Raw genomic sequence first — 17,397 nt, forward strand, 5'->3', positions numbered from 1 at the left:
TTTTCAAAGTTATTATAATCGTCAAATGCCCTTTCTAAAGAAATTCTTCAAGAACAATCTCCAACCTGGAGTCTTGCTTGCACTTTCCAGAATTTTCAAGAATCCACCCACAACAAATTTACTCTCCCAATTCACAACCCTTATAAATACCCACAAGCATAGAATAAAATATTCGACGAAGAATTAGAGCCTAAATTTCTGCCTTCCAACTTTGTCTTGAAGTTAAATTCCCTAAAGAAAATATCTGTTTATCCGTTATTTTACGACCCATTGTTTCCCGAGCCCTTCGGATTTGGGAGTACTCCCAGTTCCTGCAGTAGTAGCATGGACTGGAAGGAAACCCCAGAAGCTCATATCTTCAAGTTTGATCTTCCTGGGGTTTCTAAAGAAGATGTAGAACTCCAGGTTCATGATGATAGAGTGCTGCACTTAAGTGCTGAAAGAAAAGACGAGGATCATAGTGGAAAGGGTAATTATAAATGGCACTGCAGAGAGCGATTTGATTCTGGGAATTTCTTTAGAGAGTTTAGATTACCAGAAAATGCAATTGTTGATGAAATAAAGGCTTCCATGCGTGATGGAGTGCTCTTGGTGACAGTGCCTAAAGATCAGCATAAGAAGAAGAAGAAGAAGCCCATGCATAAGGCTGTGGAAATTACTGGTGAGGGAGAAAACGCTGAATCTGCTAAAGGAATTTGGCGATTTGTTTGCTGCAAAGCTTGATTTGGATTATGTGTTCAAAAATCAGGGCGTTCCATTTTTGTTTAAATATAGAAATGCTTGTTGTAATTTGGTGAATTGAAGTGTTTTGAGCTTGCAAATAATTTTGGTGTGGTTCTTGTTTCTGTTGATTTGTAAGCAGATATGTTGGATGTTTGATATGTAATGCATTTGTAATATTCGAAAATCTCTTGTTTGCATTGCCTGATTATATATTAATAATTGCACACCCAAAAATGCCAGAAAAGCAAGTATTAACCACGTTATTTGTGTAATCCCTTTCTGGAAAAAATCAACAGATACTTGAGACTTGATTTTGAAATAGAGTGAACTAATAATTGTATCAACTTGGATGAGTTATAGGAGTAGCTGATTCCATCTATGAAGAGGGATACAGAGAAGGGGGATGCTCTATCTGTGATATTTTGTCTAAATTTCTTTTATTAATCTAATTGGAGTAAAATAGGAGTCGAATGGAATTTTTACTTGCGCGCTCTAGTGTACAATCCCCTCACATAAGGGGGGCTCGTGGTGACTGAAAAATTCTTGAACTGTCTTTAACGTGAAGGGGTTGTTGCATAATTCTAGTGTAGATGTAGAAACTCTTCAGGAGTCAATGAGAAGAACTTTTGAAGTTCAAGAACTTAAGCGAGGATTCATTCCCAAATAATATTTTAGATAAAAATTTAATAAAAAATCAGTCTTTGCCTGCCTGTGTTCATATTTATTAGAAGTAATTATAAATGCTTAATTAAAATAAGCGTATACGAGTTTATGTCGAATCCAGACTATATTATAGTACAGGGATCTATGAGAAGCTGGGGTAGATGTTTAGCAAAGCTTTAAAGATAAGTTAAATTATTTTTAACAAATTATATTGTTTCTCACTTTTTCTCCCCTCTGCACTCCCAACCCGCGATTAACTTCCTCAAGCTAATGAGAGGTCGGAGGCTTGAGGTCTAGGAATTAGTCTGACGAAGCTGGGAGACTTGGGTATCAAAAAAATAAATAAATAAATGCAATGGCAGGCCAATACACAAATTGATGAATTGTGTGATCGAGATAATAAAGTTTTGAATTCCATAAAATTATATAATTAAAATTAATATGATAGACTTTAACTAAATCAAATCGCTAAAAATGGACTATTAAGTGATTTCAAACTGGAAAATTTAGATTCTGTTTAGGAGTAATTTTTTTCTCAAAAAATTGATTTTTTGACCATCACTTCACTATTTCAGCTGTCATATTTGACTTCTTCTTTCACAGATGAACCCCACTTTTTTCCTAACGATCGAAAAATTAGTTCTCAAAATCACTCCCAAACAGACTTTTATTCTATTTGTTACACTGATCCACGTGCAGATGCTAATTTTGACTCGTAGACCTTTTAACATGTTGGCATGTCACCCACTGCAGTGATGCTTCTCACGTCTAATTCGAAAATCCCACAATCCACAAGCATATAAAAACTTCCAAGAATATGCACCCTTCACATTCAGAAGCACAAACTGCCAACAAAATAAATCAGTCCATTTCACATTGAAAGAGAGCCAACATGAGGTTGTGGTGGTGCTGTGTAATTGCCTTCGTCCTCACTCTTCATCTGCCCAATTCTGCAGCGCAGACGCCTCGGATTCGTAACAAGACTAAGCCACGGACAGCGCCAACGACTAGACCTGCAGCAGATCATCTGTCCACAGCATATTATGCAAAATCATGCCCAAATCTTGAAGCCATCGTCAATCAGAAAGTGAATGCTTGGATTAAACGGGATTCGACTATTGCTCCCAGCATTATCCGTCTGCATTTCCACGACTGCGCCGTTAGAGTAATTAATTTCGTTTTCTAATTTATGTTCTCTAACCAAAATATGATTTTTATTACCAAGATCTCATATAAGTTTGGGTTATGTCTCGGAGTCTAATCAAATAAGGTTAATTCTAGCGTCCTATGGACCGTGTCCGTGTCCCAATTGATTTTATATATGCCTTTTATGTTTTATAATGAAATTATGATATTTCCATTTGAAAACTAAAAGTGTATTTGATTGACATAGAAAATATTACTTAGAAATGAAAATGTTTTCCTTCTTTTGTAGAAAATAAAAACCACATTTACTTAAGGAAAATATTTTCCCTAAAAACAAGGAAAATTAGACATTTTTCAAAAGTTGAAAAATATTTTCTATGAAAAAAATAACAATCAAACACTCAAAGTAGGAATTTGGGTAGAAAACTGATATTTTCCATGAAAAAGAAATGTAATTAAACACACCCTAATAGTTTTGATGCCTAGTGTGGGGGTTTGGATCGTGTCTATTAACATCGAATAAAGATGGAAACATAGAAAAATGTATAAGGATTTGAGTCACTCCTCTTAATAAGTTTGACCATTTCAGATGAAACTGTAGGTCTTAATATGGTATCAGTATCCATTAAACTCCAATGAACGATTCGATCTAATTAAAATTTAAAAAAAAATGAGCATGAGAATTTCAATATTGTTTGCTCAAGTGAGCCACTATCTTGCGGTAACGGTGTCTAAGTTCCATTGCCGCTGATCATTTATGCACTTGCAGGGGTGTGATGCCTCAGTTTTGTTGAATCATCGAGGCAGTGAAAGGAGCGCTCATGCAAGCAAGACACTACGAGGGTTCACATTAATTGACGAGATCAAGGCCGAGGTGGAAAGGCGGTGTCCACGAACGGTCTCTTGTGCGGACATACTCACTGCTGCAGCTAGGGATGCAACTATTCTTGCAGGAGGTCCTTTCTGGGAAGTGCCATTTGGGAGGAAAGATGGACGGGTATTGTTGAACTACCTCATCTAAAAGTTTAAACCGTTATAGATCTTAAATTCCCTTTTTTTTCTTTTTTCCATTTAAAGATTGACAGGTGATGCCAAAATTTTGTCTTCAACAACAGGTATCTCTCGGTACAGAAGCCAACCTTGTTCCCCAGGGGCACGACAACATCACTTCCTTGATTGGCTTATTCCAAAAACTCGGTCTAAACATAGTCGATCTTGTTGTCCTCTCGGGTGCACACACCATAGGAAGAAGCAGTTGCTCTTCTATTCAGCAAAGGTTCTCCAACTTCAATGGAACAAGAAAATTCGATCCATCAATTGATATCAATTATCTGAGTTCTCTGAAGAGACAATGTAAATTGGGCACTAATTTTGTTAACCTTGATGTCACATCTCCAAGGACATTTGATGTGGCCTACTATACAAATCTTGAAAAGAAACTGGGATTGCTGTCCACTGATCAATTGCTTCATTCAGATTCAAGAACTTCACCTCTTGTTGATGCATTGGCATCTCAGGCACAGCTCTTTACAAGCCAATTTGCAGTGTCTATGGTGAAGTTGGGAAATGTGCGAGTTCTTACTGGCAAAATGCAAGGGGAAATACGAAGAAATTGCAATTTTGTCAATTCTTGAGCATTTGTATCTGCCTTAATGTTTCCATCGGTTGATTCTGCTGCTTCTTAATGTGTTTGGGAGTTTTTTTAACTTTATTATTATTGCTGTAACATGTTTGTGAGTTGTCAAGTAATTAGTATTGTATGAGTCTAGGGTAGAGGCATATATATATATATATATATATATATATATATATATGCACGATCTAGTTTTGAGACTGTCCGTGCCGGTCATGCACTAGACGGCACAATTCGGCCATTTCGTGCCAACAGTTCTTATAATTATTTTTCTTCTGTTGAAAATAATGAAATTGGAGTTTTTTATATAATTTTTTTTAATACACGATAGCACATGCAATAAGCCTATGCAACCACGCTTGGCCCAACTCTATTAAAAAGATGGATCATGTCATGATTTCACTAGTCAAGCCATTTTGAGTCTGGACAATCAAATATTTTGATATCCTAATTCTAAATCTCGATTCAAGCATCTAATTAAGCACTATAGTGACATCTTAACATATTCTAATTGACGTAGCGGAAGATTATAGGAAAGATGAATAATCACAAAATAAGAAAACTCTCAAGAAAGTTTTTATACTGCCACCTCAAAGGGCTTACAATGTCTTAAATAGAAAAAAAAATCTAGCAAATTTCGAAAAATAGTATAAAAAAAATATTTTTCCAAAATAGAAAAATATGAGATAACTATTAAGATGAAAAATCCTTATCTTCAGGATCATCCTCCAACAAACGGAATACAAATTCGAATTTTATGGAAAGAAATATTTCAAAAACAAAAATTACCATAAATAGCAAAAACGCTTAAACGAGGGATAGTTTTATTCATTGGCTCGATTCCAATCAATTAGACTTGCAATTCGCCAAAAAATGAACAAATTCGAAGTTATCATGAAATCAAAAACCATTATTTTGCCTTGCGACGGTCCCATTTCATTATAAACTCTAATCCTTTATGAACTTCATCACTAACCTAGTTTCAAATGAATAACAAGGCATTCACACTCCATCAAGATACGATTGATGTTAGTGATCTAGGGCTTAGGGGCTGGTCGAGTTTACAACCAATGCATTCCCATAATTGTCAAGAGATGTGACAAATTATCTATCTTGTAAAGGAAAGTAGGTTTTTCAAACTGAATTATTCCTAACCTTGAATCGATGATTGAAAATTGTAAATTGGTCTCTACTATAAAATTTTGTTCATAAGTGCTAATCTTTGAACTGTGACCTCTTTAATTTTCTAGTGGATGATTTAAAAAATGTAATAAAACCTTGTTCCATGTTTGGCTATATAGATTTTAAAACTCTTACATCTTGTATTGGGAGGGAAGATTTTTTTTTGTTGTAAATTTATAAAAATGGAAATTTAATTTTATTTATTAAAGTACAATATAATCGTAGACATAACAACTAGGTCGGACCAACCTCTGTTTTATACCATTTACTATTCTAAATATTGCATGCGTATCTAACTATCTAACTACTTATAGAAAGATGAATAAAATTTACTTTAGTTGCAATAGTGCTCGGGACTTCTACTATAGCTAAAGAGTGATTTCGCTGTAAATATTAGCCATACCTATTTTTTCTTACTCAAAAGGATGGTGAAGCCATTTCCCCATGCAAACCCATTTTCTACAGACAGAAGCTTTTTTCTTCATCATCATTATTTTCTTCTCTCACTTCATCTTTAATTATTCTCTCGTTTTTTCTGTGATTAATCTCTTCATACAAAATTCTCGTGAATAGAGAGGTAAATCCTGGCATGCCGTTTTTCTCAGATTATGATTTTGTTTATTCAAGATTCTACGTGCAAAATTTTTGATTTCGAGTGAATAGAGAGTTATATCCTCGGTTTTATCTGATAATTATAATTTTGTTTATTCGATTCACAATTTTGGATTTTTGTGTGAATAGAGAGATATATTCCTGATTTAATGTAAATTAAAATGTTTATTAGCTTGTTAATTCATTTATGTCTCTTGTCTATCTCATGCATCAGCAATCTTGACAAAAATTATGAAGTATGACTTCTTATAGCACCGTGCAGGGACTCCGCATGGTCTTGGTGCGGAGTCCCCGCACGGAATTGGTGTGGAGTCCTCGCACAGACTGTGCGGGGACTCCGCACCAATTCGTGTGGAGTCCCCGCACGGCATACCGTTTTTCTCAGATTATGATTTTGTTTATTCAAAATTTTACATGCAAAATTTTTGATTTTGAGTGAATAGAGAGTTATATCCTCGATTTTATCTGATAATTATAATTTTGTTTATTTGATTCACAATTTTGGATTTTTGTGTGAATAGAGAGGTATATTCCTAGTTTAATGTAAATTAAAATACTTATTAGCTTGTTAATTCATTTATGTCTCTTTTCTATCTCATGCATCAGCAATTTTGACAGAAATTGTGAAGTATGGCTTCTTGTAGCACTGTGCGGGGATCTGCATGGTCTTGGTGCGGAGTCCCTGCACGGAATTGGTTGTGCTCCCCGCACAGTCTGTGCAGGGACTCCGTACGAATTGGTGCGGGGTCCCCACACAGTCTGTGCGGAGTCAAAATTATAAATTATCTTTTACTTACATTCCCACAATCTCAAATTTAATTTTTACTAACTGTCAAAGAAGATTCATGCCGAAAAATTTAATTCAAACATCAAAAACATGTTAGGATTATGCCATGAAAACAAAAATCTCTACATCACGCTAATAAAGGCACATTAAATACAATAATCGTACAATGCACGTGGCATCGACTAGTAGTTATAAAAAAATTGACTAAATTGGTAAGTCTGACCCAGAAATAGAACCAGGTCATGTAACTTCCTTGAACCAAGCCGCATGAGAACCTATCAGAGACTGTTCGAACCGGCTAGAGTTTAGAGAGCTGTGCGCCTCATTGAACCAATATCGACATTTCCACACTAATTTAATTTATTTATTTTTTCTTTTTAAATGTTTTTGTCTTGTTACCCTGTAGAGTGCCGACAGTGATGATATACTGAGATTCATTCCTTTTATTTTACTAGTTTAGGCTCCGTGCAATGCACGAATTGTATTATTTGAAGGGTGATATTAGCATTTTCAATTTTGATAATTGTATAAAGTAAATTATGTTCAAAGCGGGAGGAGTAATGAACAAGTTTTTAATTAGGAAACTGTTGAACAAAGATATGTGTTTATATTCGTAAAAATTGAGATCTTCTTGGTTGTTTATGTTATCCTTTTGAAAGTGTATGTTGTTGTTGGATGGAAATGGAGATCTAGAAGTAAAGCACAAATTGAGAAAAAGCAAGAGGCGCCATTTATCACTTATATACTACATCTAATATTTTTTGAAAATAATAATTGGTACAATGTTAAAAGTTAAATATTTACATGTCAATTATTTGAACGAAGGGGTAAATAAGCTAAAGGTTTATTAAAGAATGTTGTACATATTTTACTTTTTTTTAATGCTATACATTGAGAAAAAGAATCTGATAAAGATAGCTCAATTTATTTTTTTTGCAGAATATATATGATGAGAAGATTGCACTATCTCTAATTTGGTTAAGTCGTCGAGTGATATATTAGATTTCTCATCTTTTTTTTGTTGTCATCTACAAATGAAATAGAGTTAGTAAAAAAAAACACTCCTCGAGTTTGAAACAATTGTCCTTTATACATGTTCCTCTGAACTTATTCTCATAGTATCCATTGCCTTCTTTGTTTCTATATACTCTCTGGATTCATCAAGTTCGTCTAACTCGTAGCAATTTGATTGATTAAATAACGGAACTTTTTGGATTGCCCAACTTCATTTTTTTAATAGCCTGAAAGTAAAAAAAGGAAAAAAAAAAGAAAAAAAAAGAGATTAATCTGGAATTAACTCGAAAACATAAGAGAGTACATAAATATATATTTTTTAAACAAATTAACATGAAATTAAAAAAATGTGATGACTTATGTGAAGGATGTGTTGACCTAACATTTACAGGCGAACTCAATTTAATCCCTTGGAGCATTGTAATCCTGGTTTTTCCTTTTGATTAATAAGAAGATATTCCTCGAACGATGGGTCATGTTTCTAGGAAGAAAGCGGGCAGATTTTTAAATTCTGTTTTGCCACTTATATCAGAAATAAAGGAGACAACCATGAGCTGGTACAGTAAGAAATAAAGAATAACTTCAGTGCCAATAGCCCTTCATCAGCCAAGGAAAAATATTCTACACTGACGAAAAGACTGTGATTGCACATTCATCAGATTCAAAGATTCAAGACCTAATCACTTTAGTAATAAATAGCACCCGGAATCAACCAATTATATGATCACCACTGCCTAGAGAAGCAGGATTGACAGAATTCAATTATATGGACAAGCGATATCTAGAAGAAAATAGGACAAGAATGGCTCAAAGCCTTTGCTCAATATGGCCTTCGATTTAAATTTTTAAAAGCTTGCAATTAATATATAGTTTGCTCTGTACTTACCACCTACTCACAATAAGCATAATAATATTGAGGAAATCTCCCAAGAATTTCCACCAGAGATGTTTGAGTTGCATCTAAGAAGAGAAATATCATTTCCTTTACACAAATATCAGGCTGTACGAACAGTGATAAAAAAAAAATTACTTCTATTAATTTAATCAATAAATGACTGAGAATAAGACATGGAAAATAATTTCTACCTTTTTTTAACTATCATCACAAATATAGGAAGAATATCCATCCGTGGCTGTGCCTATAACCTGATGATGAACATGTTCTCCAATATTGTTCATCAACATCTCAAGAAGCTGTGAATCCAACAAAAAACAAAGTCTTATCAATGTTTCAAAGCAAGTGGTCTGGGGGACATATATAATCCATCGCAACTAAAAGAGATCCATCAAAAAAAGCAAAAAATTTATATACCCTACAAGTACTGTAAACAATTGTGTGTTTGAATCTTTGTTTTCTAGGTATTCTTTATAACTTTTACAACAACTTTAACTTGTCTGTATTACAAAAATACATAAAATAGTGGTGAAGTGGGTAGTGACATTCAAAAACACAGTTAATGTTAAATTAAACAACACTAACCTTGTCTTAAGAATTAAACTTCATTAACCAGATAAAAGTAACTTCAGCACCATTTTACAGACTTAAACAATAAAAGCATTTTCTCCTTCAAATTCAAAACCACTATAATAGATATTGAAATTGAACATTTAGAGTACAAAATTAATAAATGAAGATACATCAACTCCTGTTAAAGTATACGTGGATCACCAGCTTACTGAGTACCTTTAGCTTCTGGTACTCGATGCATCTAGCTAATAAAATAATAGTTAGGTGGGGTTGAATCTTCAAGTTTGATATTGACTATGTTCGAAGGAACCAACATTGAGGCTTTTTCCTCATTCCATTTCCCATTTCGTAAAACCTGAAGTTGGAACAGATTTAATGTCTCATATTTGCCACCGAAGAACCTACATTTATTCTAATGTATAGAAATATTTAAAATAAGTAATTTTGAAGCTATGAATATAAGATTATAGATTGAATTTTGATAAAGGAATCTTACTGAATTTTCATAATTTGTTATGGTTAGGATAAACATTGACGTAAAAAATATTCATTGTGACAGATATCTGTGATAATCTTTTGACTGTATAAACGTATCTTCTCTGGTGAAACTGCTTCTAATAGATATTCGAAAATGAAGCATTCAATGTATTTGAGAAGGAAAACTTCAGAATTTGGCCTATAGAAAAAATAATTTGAAGTTAGTTTATGTTAATGTTGTAAATGTAAAATAAAATTAAATAGAAAATTAAATATTACAGTAAATTGTTTAGATGCTTACCCATTATTTTGACAAGGTAGATACGATATAATTTCTAATTTCATATGTTTATTTCTATGTTTTCTTAAACTTGGTTTGTCGAAGAAAATATATGTAGATATCAATAATGATTGTACTACAGTCAAAGCTGGTTCTGCACATAATTTAATTACGTCCGGTATATGAATGTTGTGGCTGCAATCATATACATGAAATTTCCACTTTTGAAAGTCGACAAGAAAAAGAAACCAAATGTTGCCTGGATATGTGGATGGAATCAATAAATGGTTGTATGTTATCCACGAACGAGCAAATACAGGTAATTTTCCTTTTATATACTGTTGTAATGCATTGAAATTACTTGTAGAATGGGCAGCTGCTCCTTTTATAATTGTATACCAATGAATACATTCATTCTCGAATCTAAGGTCCATGATTGCATATTCTTTAGAAAGCGGGAGAGATCCATCGTGAATAAGTCTTCTCAACAGCTTTAATTCTATATCAATATGCTAGTAAAAAAATGTAAATTAGATATATTAATAATGGAGTAAAATTAATTATGATTACTAAAGTTGACTTACCACAATATTCATATCTTTCGTTTGATTTATTATATTTATCAGCGACTGTCTTCCGTATAGATTGCCGATTTCATCTTTCCAGTATGCGCTGTATAAGAAAAAATTAAATTGTCGTCAAATAAGTAAAATACAAATTAGAATATTTAAGTTAACGAGGTTAAATTAAATATCTTACTCTGATGAATTTTGTGATATCTATTCTCTAATGTTTTTGTATCTGTCGATGTTATAGTCTTCTAAAATATTAGTTGACGTTGATGGAGATTGTGTCTATTTCTGCTTACCTTTTTTTTTCTTTTGTCGATCTTTCAATGTTTTCTATATGTTCAGATGTTGAAGAGATTTCGAATTCAACTGGACTTATATGAGGAGGCACATCTCGTTGTACAGGGGCTACAATTGTTTCCATGTGTGATTTTCAGTCGGATAACTGATTCTGCATATTTCGATTTTATTAATCAATGTAAGACTTCGTTAAATCGAAACTGGTATCCACATAAGATTGCATATTAGATTGTATGCCCTGGAAGTAGTCTTGTTCGTCTTTTTGCTGATGTTCAAGAAATTGTTTCTTATTGTCAAGAATTGTCTAACAGAGAGCTTCTTGCTTTTCAAGAATTGTATGATACTAATCTTCTTGCTTTGTTGATTCTTGAATCATCTGTATTTTTAAGCTGTCGTGGAAACCAAAGACATCTTGTCTGTGTATATTGAATATATGTTCCATATCTTGTTTAGTTACATAGTTTGAGTTACCAGAAGAAGTAGATTCAATTCCATCTGAAGCGTGGATAGATCTTTCTTGTGTATGTATGTTATCTGCTGGAATTTTTTGTGTTACATTGTCCAATTCACCATTGACAATGTTGTCCAGTGTACGATGTTGGTTGTCAATTGGTAACGAAAGATTTGTATACCAGAATGTTTCCAATTCTACGTCAGTAAGATTTAGCATTGCAATTACTGTAATCTATAATTGTAATAAAATATCAGATGTATTTTTTAAATTTATTTATAAAGAATTAAATATGTATTTAATTGTTTATTGAAATAAATATACCTCTTGAGCATCCAAAAATTATCTAAACACGTTCCGTTAATACTATTTGAGGCTGCCATTTATGCATTCGTGGACATTTTAAGCTTGTACGGATACAATGACCGAATTTTCATCTAATTTGAGGAAAAGCTTCATATATCCAATACTGAAATATAAGTAAAAATAAATATTAAAGTTTTTATATGACTAAATTATATGTAATGGGGAAAAATGAAAGAAAAATACCTGGAATGGAAGCGGATAATCATGCAACGAATATTTACAGTCTGTTTGATCATTTTGTTGTATTCTTCGTATTCTTTCAAGCTGCGATTCTTATAATGAATTTAATAAAATAAAGCATGTCTTACGTCCCCATGGATACATAAGGAACTCATCAAGTTGTTCAACCATTTCAAGAGTTCTGAAATCGATGTGTCTTCCAGTTGGTTTTAAAACCCATTTGACGAACATAACTAATCCCAACTTAAATTTATTTTGTCGATCTTGACACATATGAAATACTTCAGAAAGTTTTATCATAGTAATTCTCTTTGAACCATTGAAATATTCATCCCTAAGTTGAGTATTACTAAAATCGAGATTAACAGTAATTTCATGGCATGGTAATCCAGTGATTAGACAAAATTCTTGCAAGCCAAAACGGGCTACATGATCGTGTAATTATACCTAAATTTCGTTATTTTTACCGCAATTTATAAGTCTCATTATGAACTCATGTATTAATTTGCTGCTAAATTTTTCATTTTGCTTTTTATACATACTTCCGCAAATGAATCCATGGAATGGACTGCACAATAAAGAAGCTTGATTGTCTGCATCTATAAGTTCAACAAAGTCTTTAAGATATTGATGATTTGCAAATTGAGTAATCGTAGCAGAGAACCATTGATTTGGAGATAATATGTATTCTAATAACATCTGCAAAAATTATTTAAAAAAACTATTTATTAGTCAAAAAATTTATTCATATACTAATCTAACATAATTTTTTAGAAGCTGGCAATTTTTTTTTATTATGATGAATGATATTTTACATACTACAACTTTATTAAAAATAAATTTAAAATTATATCTATACTATTTGAAGCATTATTTTTTGTCGTTGATCTGAAACTGTATATGTATTGTGATAGAAATGACAGTTAGTTACAATTTTATGAAACTTTATCACATTTTCATATCTGAAACTTAATAGTACAATATATAGATGGAAACAATATAATTTGCACTATAATTGATATACCGTTTAAATAAAGAAATTTTGTGAACTTTAATAATTGCGCAATATATTTGAAGAAAATGTTATACAAGAATTTATGAAATTGGAATAAGTCAATAATGATGGGTAATGATAGTTATCAACCATAGACATGTATAAAATATAGAAAAACGAGAATTTTGATTGAGTTCATTATTTTCATTTTTAGACAAAATGGTCATTAATTAATATGTATCATCTTAATAAATTAAAATGAAGATATGTATGCTTGTCAAAAGCTTTCTAATAATTGCGTTAATTATGCAGACAAAAACAATGGTATAATATAATTGATGATTATGTTAAGTAAAAAATTAGTTAGTTAAACAAGAAGATTTTCTAGTGTTAATAGACAAATGAAATTTTCCACATTAGGTGTGTTAGTTGATCTCAGAAAATACATGTTAATTCTATTGAATTTTTATTTTTTTGAAGTGATAAATTGGAAAAACCTAAATTTTATATCCAAAAGGGATTAAAATAATTTTTTTAGAAGGAATGTTAAATTTTGTTTAAATATCATTTACTCAGATCATCAGTGTATCTGAGATCCTATTTAGAATATAGTTGGAGAGTATTTTTTAAAGGCGAATATCAGTTTTATCGCGGAGTGCACTCCGTGCAAAGTGGAGTAGCTCTGTGCAGCGCGAAGTCGCTCCAGGCAGCGCGGAGTCTTCACACTCCGCGCAGAGCGGAGTGTGGGCATTCCCACTCCGTCTTGCGCGGAGTGCTACACTTCGACGTCTTCTTAAGGTAAAAAAAGAAAAAAGAAAAAAAAATTAATGCGCGGAGTGTGGGCATTCCCACTCCGTCTTGGGCGGAGTGCTACACTTCGACGTCTTCTTAAGGTAAAAAAAGAAAAAAGAAAAAAAAAATTAATATGGGCATGTCGTACTGTAAAACATGATTTTAGTGTGCTACCTTAAACTATCATAGGAGAACTCAACACTACAGATTTAAGCTTGAATTGCAAAAAATTTGAAGATCATTTGTATAACTTTTTAACATAATAGTATTCATAAATAGATTTTAAATTTATTTTTATCACATGAAGGTTGCCTTTTTGCTGTAGTCGATCACGCAGGAAGCTTGATTAGGCAGGAAGCTTGCAAAATGCTTGCCAAAAAGAAAATGGTTAAAGGTGAGTAGTAGTTCGAATGTTTATGTAAATGGACGAAGGATAGATGTTGGTAAGTAAATGTTGGTAGTTGAAATGTGGGGTGAGTAAATATTGGTAGTTCAAATGTGGGAGGAGTAAATACTCGTAGTTGGAATGTGTAAATGCAAATTGAATTTGAATATAGTTTATTTCCATTCATTTAATTAAGTATTTAAGCATTGGAACGAAGTGTTTTTAATGTATTCAAAATTGTAAATATTTAGTCATTGCATAAAAAATTACTAATTGGTAAATAAAATTTATAAAGATAGAAAGAATCTGTAAAATTGAATAAATTGTTATACATTAGCAAAAGTAATAGAGTACGTATTTAATGGTTGAAATTTTATTTTGTTTCTTATTTAATGTTTTATAAATTCAGTCACTAAGCGAAGAAGTATTTGTGTAGTCGAAGCTGCAAAATGTAATTTTACAAAAATATAAAGATGGTTCGCACAAGATGACAGACTATACATTGAAACTTCCTAAGTTTCTAAAGTAACAAACTATTCTTAGTTGACATATTCTTGCTAGGAAATTTATTGTTCAGTATTGCAATCCAAAAGCAGTCAACTAATTCAAAGGTACAAAACTAATTCACTAATTTTAAAGTTTGTGAAGTTGGCTTATCATTTGTTTCATAGCTTTTGCGAGACATTTTTTTGTTAGTGAAGTTTCAATTGGAAAAGATTTGAGGAGTATTCTATAAAAATCATTTTTCGTGTTGCATAATTTCTTCAATGTAATATATTGGCTAAAATACATATTTTTTATATGATAAATAAATTCTACAAACATTTTTGTAAAGATTACCTTTTTCAGCTGTTGATTACGCGGCTGCTACGGTGGCGAACTTTAGTTTTGGACGCTTAACAAATCTAGAAATGAAATGCTTGTGAAAAACAGAATACTTAAATGGTTGAACGTGGGTAGATAGTTTTTATATACTGTTTTAAACGTTAGGGATAGGTGTGAGTATGTAGATATTTGGTAAATAAATTTTGGGAGTTGCAATATTTAAGTGGTTGTATGTGGTAGTTGCCAAAAAAAGAATAATTAAATAATTGAATGAGTAAATGTGGTAGATAGCGTTTTTAATGTTCGTAGGTGAACATTAGTGAATAAATATTGACGAGTAAATGTTAGTAATTGAAATGTGTATGGTTGTATGTGAGTAATTGAAAAAAAAATAACAATTATTAGTTGAATGTGGTAGATAAATTTTATATAATGTTTTGGACATAGATACATATTTTGATATACTTTTGAATGTTGATAGATAGACGTTTGTAGATAAATGTTGGTAAATAGGCGTTAGAGACAAATGTAATGTAAATGTAAATTTAATTTTAATACAGTTCATTTTAATTGATTTAAATTATATTGGATTTGCGTTGCAATTATGTGGTCTTAATCTATTTAATGTGTTTGCTAAAAAGAGAATAGTTAAATGGTTAAATGTGGGTAGATAGTTTTTAATATCTCTTAGCATTTTATCTGCAGCTTCAATAGCACACCGATTTACCATAGGTGCTTCATCCCAGATTATTAACTTACACATTTTCAACAAAACTTCTAAAGCTGATTGCTTACTAACTGAACACCTTACTTCACCAATTATTTCTAAAGGAATTTTAAACCTTGAATGATCAGTTCGACCTCCAAATAAAAGAGATGCTGATACCCCAGAAGATGCAGTTGCCAAAGCAATAAAATTTTGAGACCTTACAGCAGTTAGTAATGCTTTATATAAAAAGGTTTTACCTGTGCCGCCTGGACCATCAATGAAAAAAGTAGCACTTGATTCCGATGTTATTTTTTCCATAGTTGTATCATATGCAAATTGTTGTTTGTCATTTAAGCTTGATGCACAAACGTGGCCTCCTTTGAGATTCAAATTTGTTGTTTCATCTTCAACCATTCTTCTTAATCTATCATTCTCATTTATATCTACATTGAATGGTACAATTTTATAGTCGTTTATGTTTTTGCCTAAGGATTCTAAAATACAGTTAATATCCTCTAGAGCCCGTAGTTCAGCAACATGTGAAGGTATATTTCTATGTACATAATAATCAATTATATAAGATTTGAATTTATTCCACAATGACTTTGGATCATTAGGGTTGCAGAGCACAAAAAGAGTAGCAAAAAGACGTCTTAAACAAATAGGCATTTCATAAATAATAGATTCGGATAGACATTCTTTACAATGGTTATCTCCACTCAATAAACCATGTAGAAGTGCTGCTTCTCGATACGTGACAACAGTAATCCCATTTGAAGTTCGTAAATCTTGAAATGATGTTGGACCTCAAATATTCATAAGAACACGAAGATAATATCGTTCTCCTTCAGATGGATTTACTGTAACAATTCGTTCTATAACAACTTGTTTCTTTCTACGAGTCCAAACTTTTTTGTTCGTATTCCAAACGAAATGTGTTGAAAAATCTCGGTACAAAAATGTACGCGCGAACTCATTTTCTTCATTCATTCGAAAGAATTCTGTTAGTATTGTTTTTCTTGTATTTTCATTTTGAACAACAGTATATAAATTATCTTCATTGTCATACATTACTTGCTGATGATTTTCGATATGAAGCTATAAAGAATAGACTATCGGACAAATTTCTAATAGATTGAACAAGAAAATTCTCCACATAGTTTCTGGTGGAGATATCCATCTAGTAGAATGATAAGCAGAAATTTCATCTATTTCTTTTTTATTTCATTCATGTGAACTGAAAAATTGATACGATCATATCCTTTGTAAACATACTTGTACAAATATTTGACAGCTTTGATAGAAGAACATACTTCGACATTAATATGATAGTCAAATTTTGCACTTAAATAAGGATTGTATTGTACAACCCATCGATTGTCTAACATTTTGCCTCTAACTCGAACAGAAATATTAATATCACGACGCTTATACAATGGATATGAATCCTGACCGAATACAGTAATATTACAAAAATCTCTAGGGTATTTATTTTTACAATCTTAATTTCCCTCCATGCATGTATTTTTAGAATTCAAATTTCCACAATGACCATGCATATTGTGTCTAACAATAACAGAATGAAGATGAGGTTATTTCATTTTGTCAGGAATTTCGCATGACACAATTCTATTAACTTCTTCAACAGAAGTGATTTTATTTCCAGAGTTAAATATTAACAATATATAAGCATGAGGAAGACCTCTTTTTTGAAATTCAATCACATATATATGTGCAATAACAGGCCCTAAAATGCTTGCTTTATATAAATCATGTTTTAATTCTTCTAATTTTGCTCTAAATATACGTACAATTAAATCAGGTCAATTTTGAACTTCGTC

The 17,397-nt window shown here is 32.0% G+C and overlaps 2 protein-coding genes and 1 long non-coding RNA gene across 3 annotated transcripts; 2 read left to right on the top strand and 1 right to left on the bottom strand.

Annotated features, from left to right (window-relative positions):
- The first annotated feature begins 6 nt into the window (after positions 1-6).
- On the top strand, positions 7-920 carry LOC111407203 (17.5 kDa class I heat shock protein-like). The gene has a single exon (XM_023036543.1). The coding sequence runs from the start codon at positions 325-327 to the stop codon at positions 721-723; it is 399 nt and encodes a 132-aa protein (XP_022892311.1). The 5' UTR covers positions 7-324; the 3' UTR covers positions 724-920.
- Positions 921-2,207: 1,287 nt separating this feature from the next.
- Positions 2,208-4,394, top strand: LOC111408173 (peroxidase 7-like). Its single transcript, XM_023037972.1, has 3 exons — positions 2,208-2,551; positions 3,302-3,529; positions 3,648-4,394. The coding sequence occupies exons 1-3, from the start codon at positions 2,279-2,281 to the stop codon at positions 4,164-4,166; spliced, it is 1,020 nt and encodes a 339-aa protein (XP_022893740.1). The 5' UTR covers positions 2,208-2,278; the 3' UTR covers positions 4,167-4,394.
- A 9,451-nt stretch (positions 4,395-13,845) lies between these two features.
- Positions 13,846-14,933, bottom strand: LOC111408174. The gene is made up of 2 exons (XR_002705289.1): positions 14,863-14,933; positions 13,846-14,006 (listed from the first exon to the last, which is right to left on the bottom strand). It is a non-coding gene; the product is annotated as an uncharacterized LOC111408174 (long non-coding RNA).
- Between the last annotated feature and the right edge of the window lie 2,464 nt (positions 14,934-17,397).

Source organism: Olea europaea, chromosome 13, assembly GCF_002742605.1.
Source record: "Olea europaea var. sylvestris chromosome 13, O_europaea_v1, whole genome shotgun sequence".
In the NCBI taxonomy this organism is placed as follows: Eukaryota; Viridiplantae; Streptophyta; class Magnoliopsida; order Lamiales; family Oleaceae; genus Olea; species Olea europaea.

Bases quoted from the DNA above. Each gene is read 5' to 3' on its own strand.
- LOC111407203 (XM_023036543.1), top strand. From the start codon at position 325: ATGGACTGGAAGGAAACCCCAGAAGCTCATATCTTCAAGTTTGATCTT.
- LOC111408173 (XM_023037972.1), top strand. From the start codon at position 2,279: ATGAGGTTGTGGTGGTGCTGTGTAATTGCCTTCGTCCTCACTCTTCAT. The intron at 2,552-3,301 runs GTAATTAATTTC...ATGCACTTGCAG, and splicing joins TCCACGACTGCGCCGTTAGA to GGGTGTGATGCCTCAGTTTT. The intron at 3,530-3,647 runs GTATTGTTGAAC...CTTCAACAACAG, and splicing joins TTGGGAGGAAAGATGGACGG to GTATCTCTCGGTACAGAAGC.